The sequence below is a fragment of the Nansenia antarctica genome, assembly GCF_963989245.1.
Source record: "Nansenia antarctica genome assembly, chromosome: 3".
Classification (NCBI taxonomy): domain Eukaryota; kingdom Metazoa; phylum Chordata; class Actinopteri; order Argentiniformes; family Microstomatidae; genus Nansenia; species Nansenia antarctica.
In genome coordinates, this window is record NC_137688.1 from 76,095,553 (window position 1) to 76,103,052 (window position 7,500).

Below are 7,500 nucleotides of genomic sequence, written 5' to 3' on the forward strand. Positions count from 1 at the left end.
AGAGATATCCACGGCGTCCCTCCCTGTCAGCAAACTAGTGCCGCACGGCCCAGATCTGGCCCTGCATACAACTTTGTTTTCCCTGGCTCTGGTTCTGGCTCAGGTTACCATTCCTGAGCCTTGTCTTGGCCATGGAAAGGCCAGACCTGGGCCATCAGGCGGATGCTGGATGATATAATGTAATATGAATAACTTTTATTTGTATAGCGCTTTTCCTGCAAACGTTGCAGCTCAAAGCCAATAGCTTTCTTCGGAAGACCAGAAAGGAGACTGTTACAATAGTCCAAATGGTCATTTGACCCCTGAGGCGGCTCTCTTACCTAAAAAGGCACGGCTGTTCTATATGAGGCCCCAGGTCCCAACCACAGTCAGACCAGAGGTGGTCCGGTCTCTACAGGAACGTATCAGGGCCACATTCCTCATGCCAGAGCTGGCCCACAGCAAACTGTCATCCCTCAACCAGGGCTGTACCCCCCCGCCCCCCCCCCCCCCACACACACACACACACACCAGGGTTGGACATTAACGGTTGCCCGATCGCCCGGGGCAAGTAAAAACATTCGCCGGGTTTGTTTGCACGACAGCGACGACGCCGCTGGATCCTGGATCTGTGTGTCGGTGTGCAGGAAGAACAACGGACGGCGCAGGCGCCAGACCAGACTAGATGATCGCGGAGTGAAGATATTATTAAAGCCTATGCGCCTGTCCACCTGTCTGTCGATCAGCGCGTACGCTTTAATAATATCTCCACTCCACGATGACACATTTGGACTAGGTGTGGCCCCATGTAATACTTGGCTGTTTTCCGTCTCTCTCAGTCATAACGTGCCCACCCGCCAATCCCAGATCTGGCTGACCGGCCTGGTTTCTCATTCCAAAACCAACCCATCCCCTAAGAAAGCCAAACCGTACAGTACAGACATTGTTTACTCCAGGAAACAGTTCAAAGCGAGCCTGCTATCCCAGAGTCCCCCGACGGGACACATCCTCCATCTTCTTTTGAACTATCAACATTCAAAAAAACAACAAAAAAACATCCTAACAATCTGTTCTCATGGCCGCGGAGCCAGAAAACAGCTTGGTGTGCCATCGTGTGATATCGTTTCCTCACAGCTGGATGGAGTTTTTTTTCCTCTTGCCGTAGCCATCTGGGCCTGACTAACGCCTGGCTCCCGGGCAAAACACATCAAGGCCACAGCCAGAGTTCAGCCTACTGGAAGGCCCTGGCCCACTGCCCCCTCATGCCCCCTCCTGCGCCCTCTGGCCCCCTCTGGCCCGGCCTTGGCTTGCCTCCCTGCTCGCCTGTCCCCCAGAGGAGGTAACTAATGCTGGGCTGAGTAAGTGAGTCCTGCAGGGCAGGCTGTGGAGGAGGTGGAGGTGGAGGAGGAGGGAGGCGGTTGGACAGGTGGTGGAGCGGTGGAGGTGGACGGGGGCCGGCTGCCGACGGGTCTCTTTAAGCCTGACGGTCCATCAGTATTCCTGCCGGAGCCTTCCGTGGGGCTGTCTGCTCTACCTGGCAAACTGGGTCAATTTTTGCATTATTTTACAGATTCTTATCTGGTGTGGAGGAGGGAGAGAGAGGGTTTCATCACACACACACACAGATACACTAGAGGCTATACACACACACACACACACACACACACACACACGAGCATACATGCGCAGACACATAAATCCGCGCAGGCACATAAATCCACACACACACGCATACACATCAATATACACATAAATACACACACGGACACACACACACACACACACGCACATACCTTCTCACACAAAGACAAATACCTTCTCTCACACACACGCGCGCTCTAATCGCTGCCGCACAGAGAGCCCTGTGCGCTCTTGTTCTATCATCGGAAAAGCCATTAATATGAAAATATATTCATCTGAACGTTATATCAAGGTGTCCAAGTGGCAACCCTTGATGAATGATTATCTCGTCCAATTGGCTGAGCCGGGCCCCCCGTTCCCGCTGAGAGGCACACACACACACACACACACCAGATGAATAATTAACCAACGATAGATAATACACAATGTGACACACAGAAAACCCTGAGAATGCTTCCAGCCCTTTGAAACACGGCACTGGTAATGCTAATGACATCTCCTCTCTCTTCTCTTCTCTCCCCCTTCTCTCTCTCTCTCTCACTCACTCTGTCTCTCACATTCACGCTGACACACCTAATTGCTAGGCTGCACTGTCGGTACGGAGTGGAAGCCGGTTGTTAGCGTTTGACTTGGCGTTTTGGGAAGTTTTTTTTTGCACTGGTGTTTGTTTCTATAGCACTCGTGCGGTGATTGATGATTTGACTAGGCTGTAAAGTAGGGATGTCGGGAGGGGGGGGCGGATGTGGCGCAGGAGGTAGAGCCGCCGTCTAATGATCGCAAGGTCGGCAGATCGGCGGTTCGAGCCCCGGCTGGCCACATGTCGAAGTGTCCTTGGGCAAGACACCAACTTGAACCCCAAATTGCTTCCAGTGAGCGGGCCGGCCGGCGCCTTGCATGGTAGCTTGCCGCCATTGGTGTGTGAATGTGTGTGTGAATGGGTGAATGAGAGGCCGTTGTAAAGCGCTTTGGATAAAGGCGTTATGTAAGTCAGTCCATTGTACAGGGAACAAACACACACACGGGTGAAAGCCTGACCCTCCTGGAGTGAGTAGGTGGGTAAACTACTAAACATGCAAATAACATTGATCTATATATAATTGATCTATAGCAGAAGAGCTGTGTCAACCCGATGTGTCACCGAAATGACAAGGTTAGCAAACCAACCTGGGTTTTACCCACCAACACAGTCTGTGTTGGTGGGTAAAAGCAAGACACACACCTACACACACACACACACCAGGCACGTGCCGTGAGCTTTTAGATTGGGTAAGCATAAGATATAGAAATACACATAATTACACATACACGCTATCAGTGAACGCAGTTTCAAGGAAATGCAATTTTGATGCCCTAGAACCCGCTAATAAACTGTAGGGTCACTTTGTGATCAGATTACCAAAAACAAAAAAAACTGTTGCCAGTTTCGACTATATCAGGGGTGCTCATTGTTCAATCTTATTTGAACCAAGATCTTTTCAAGTAGCTAACCTGCTGAAATCTACAAGTCCAGTTTCAACATCGCAAACGCACACACGCACAACACAGACACACACCGTTTCCATCCTCCATAGTAAACTCACAACACACTTTCTTTTCACACTTTTGTCACACAGGCACTTGACATCACATCACAAACCCTCCCTCTCTATCTCTCTCAAACACTTTTGGTCCAGAACCACTGGCACGGACAGCGACATTAGGCCTATCTCAGTGATTGATTAAGCAGCTCTCTCTCCAAACACAACGGCACAGGCCTACATTCAAAGGTAAAAGCAGAGGAAGTCTTAAATAAGGAGCCATACACCAGCAGCACAGCAGTACTCAAACCATATAAACAAGCACAGATCGCCAACAGCCTCGCGAATCATATAAATCATATAAACCGCTCATACCAGGCTTGCTGTAGCCCCTAGCGACTCTCCCTTTCTGGGTGTGAAGATCGGTGAGCGGTGGCTTCGGGCGGCCTTTAGCCAGTAGTTGTGTTTTTCCAGTCCAGTCCAGTCTATGAAATCCCTTTAGGTCGCTGACAGTAATGTCCATATTCACAAAATCAAGCAAGTTATCCTTATTGATTATTATTATTTAGATCGTTTGAGCTAGCTGGCATAAGCTATTCTGCCGGGCGAGAGAAAGTAAGGTGAAATGTTAAGTGAACTTGAAAGTGATAAGAGCCAATCAGTAGCTCTTATCGGAATGAACGAACTACTGATTGGCTGGTAAGCATGCTTACCCTGGCCACATTAAACAGCGGGCTGAGGCATCGGAAAAAATAAAAAATACATTTTCACGCATTAGAATGTACGCGAGGGAAAGCAGAGAGAGAAGTGCTTATAATGCAACGCAATGCAAGCAAGCAGAATAGCGAGTGCTTACTCCTGCAGGTGGCGCCAAAATGAATGACTCCTGCTGCCCTGGGACCTAAAATACGACTCTTTTAATGAAAACAAACAAACGGCTACATGCACTTTTATTTTAATATTTTCACTGTCCTTTTTTTTTTTTTTTTGCGGTAAGCACTGCTTACTATGCTTATATGGACGACACATCCTTGACACACACACACGTTACACAGACACACACACACACACACACACTACACAGCCCACCCACCCAAACCCACCCACCCTTAAAGCACTGTGTCACCGAAATGACACACACACACGTTACACACTACACACACACATTACACACTACACACAGAGACACAGACACACACCCACCCACACATACACACACACACACACACTACACGTTACACACACACACACACTACACACAGAGACACAGACACAGACACACACACACTAAACAACCCACCCACCCAAACCCACCCACCCTTAAAGCACTGTGTCACCGAAATGACACACACACACGTTACACACTACACACACACATTACACACTACACACAGAGACACAGACACACACCCACCCACACATACACACACACACACACTACACGTTACACACACACACACACTACACACAGAGACACAGACACAGACACACACACACTAAACAACCCACCCACCCAAACCTACCCGCCCTTAAAGCACTGTGTCACTGAAATGACAAGGTGAACAAACTGACAAGACACACACCTACACACACACACGTTACACCCACACTCACACACACACACTACACGTTACACACACACACACACACTACACAACCCACCCACCCAAACCTACCCACCCATAAAGCACCTTGTCACTGAAATGACACACACACACACACACACACACACAGACAAACACACCCACACACTACACAACCCACTCACCCAAACCCACCCACCCTTAAAGCACCTTGTCACTGAAATGACATGGTGAACAAACCAACTTGGGTTTTACTTTAGCAAGCAAGACACACACCTACACACACACAGAGACACACACACACACACCTACACACACCTACACACACTACACACACTACACACCCACCCACACATCTGTGTAGTGTGTGTGAGAGTGGGTGTGTGTCTGTGTGGGTGTGAGTCTGTGTAACATGTGTGTAGGTGTGTGTAGGTGTGTGTAGGTGTTCAGGCCTGGGGTACGGAGGTGACCGGGGGGGTGGGGGCGGAGCAGATTGGGGAGGGGCAGGGGAGGGGGGGGGGGGATAATGAGATACGGAGAGGACAGAGAAAAAAAAAGAAGGGAATTGACGAGGACAGGCTGGCCATGAGAGACACGAGGAGAGGAATAAGAGAGGGAGGGAAAATAAGTGAGATAGAGAGAGGAGATATAGAGGAGGAGGAGGAGGAGGCGGAGGAGGAGGGGGAGGAGGGGGAGGAGGAGGGGCCGGGTGTCTGAGGTGAATATAAATGGACAGAGGCAAGGAAAACAGAGAGACGTAGGAGGGAGAGAGGGAGAGGGAAAGAGGGGGAGAGGGGGAGAGAAAGGGAGAGAGAGGGAGAGGGAGAGAGGGGGAGAGGGGGAGAGAAAGGGAGAGAGAGGGAGAGGGAGAGAGGGGGAGAGACAGAGAGAGGGAGTGCAAAGATAAAGAATGAGAGAAAGATGGATTCGCTGTTAACTAATGGGAGGACAAAGGCAGTAGGATGCCCATCGATCTCTGCGCCCCCCCTCTCCCTGCCCCCCCATACAGCTACTGCTGCCCCCCCCCCCACACGGCTACCCCCCCTAGAGTGTGTGTACATGTGTGTACATAATAGTTATGTGACGTGTGTGTGTGTGTGTGTGTGTGAGAGAGAGAGAGAGAGAGGGAGTGTGTGTGTGTGTGTGTGTGAGAGAGAGAGAGAGAGAGAGAGAGAGAGAGAGAGAGAGAGAGAGAGAGAGAGAGAGAGAGAGAGACAGTGTGTGTGTGTGTGTGTGTGTGTGTGTGTGTGTGTGTGAGAGAGGGAGAGAGTGTGTGTGCGCGAGTGTGTGTACGTGTCTGTACATAATATGTCATGGGTGTGTGTGTGTGTGTGTGTGTGTGTGTGTGTGTGAGTGAGTGAGAGAGAGAGTGTGTGTGTGAGTGTGTGAGTGTGTGTGTGTGTGTGAGACAGAGTGTGTGTGTGTGTGTGCGCAAATGTGTGTACATGTATGTGTGTGTGTGTGTGTGTGTGTGTGTGTGTGTGTGGACTGCCTGAGAGAAGGCAGGAAGGGGTTGTATAGGTGTAACATGACTCAAAGTCGAGCTGGAGATGGACAGAGATCCGTGAGCTGCCCGTCAAACATCCACCCAGTCCACCAGGTACCTGCTTACATGCCGAGAGGCACATCCAACCAATGCTTCCCCCCTGTGTACGGCTACCAGCGTCATTTCTTATTTATTTATTTCTATTTTCATCTTATATGGATGGGGAATTGTATTCATAATTTGTTTTGCGAAAAATAGACTTTGGAGTGGTTGGAATTGGAAACACACAATTGGCATGGATTCACGCTTGTGAAAATCAATTGACTTTACCCGCTGAAAAAAACTCATCAACCTAACCTATTATTATCAAACACTTCCATAGACTGTGCGTCAATATTGTTACACGCACACACACACTTGGGTTGTTTAATAGGAGTAACGGTCATCACCGCATACTACTATTACCTCTCTGTACGCAAGTGCATCCACACCAGCCAAGTACACACCAGCCAAGTACACACCAGCCAAGAACACAAACATACACAATACAATAACAAATCGTGTATTATAGCCTAATAACTCCACTTACTGTAAATTTGAGCTGTTCCAGTACACGGCGTGCCGGTCGTTGGCCCGAGCCAGGTGCGCGGTAGTGAAAAGGAGCGCTAGGAGACAGAGAGAACCCGGTGCCAGAGCCATAATCCCACTCTTCTCCTCCGTTCTCTCTACCTCTATCTTCGCTCTCTCTAAGTCCCTCTCCGTCCCCAAGCAGCGGGTCTCTCTCTCCCAGTCCCTCTCCGTCCCCAAGCAGCGGGTCTCTCTCTCTCTCCTCACACCATCCCGGCGGGTCCACGGACGGAGGGAGCGCAGGACGTGAAATAGTTTCCAGCAGGGCTTTCTTTGGGTTTTGTTCTCGGCTCGGTTTACGTAGAATTGTTCTTCGATTCTAACTCCATTGTAACGAAGACCTCCGTTCCGGCATCATTCCAGTCTCCAGACCCTATTTCTAACACACTGCCTTGCCTTGCCTGACTACTCACTGTCTGCTGCGCACTTTGGAGTCAGAGCGCACAGCGCGACTTTGCGCTTTTATTGCGCGCCTATGTTCCCTTTGTTCCCTTTAATAACCCTCTCGAGAGGCAGGGGACAATAGGATGTTTGGAGGAACAGTGGGGAAGTGATGAGGAAAGCAAAGGTATAAGCGACTCACCTAGATAGAGAGAGACAGTCTCGGTCCGTTAGCAGGACAGACGAGGCTGCTAAGCACTTTGAACTGCTTACGAACGCGTATATA

General features: G+C 49.8%; 1 protein-coding gene across 1 annotated transcript in view; it reads right to left on the minus strand.

The window, feature by feature from the left end:
- Positions 1–6,905, minus strand: part of efna3a (ephrin-A3a) — a gene marked incomplete at both ends in the record, with an annotated part of 124,294 nt that extends 117,389 nt beyond the window's left edge. The window contains one exon of the mRNA XM_080525892.1: positions 6,796–6,905. Within this exon, the coding sequence (XP_080382018.1) occupies positions 6,796–6,905 (110 nt within the window). The remainder of the gene's footprint in view (positions 1–6,795) is intronic.
- Positions 6,906–7,500: the final 595 nt, after the last annotated feature.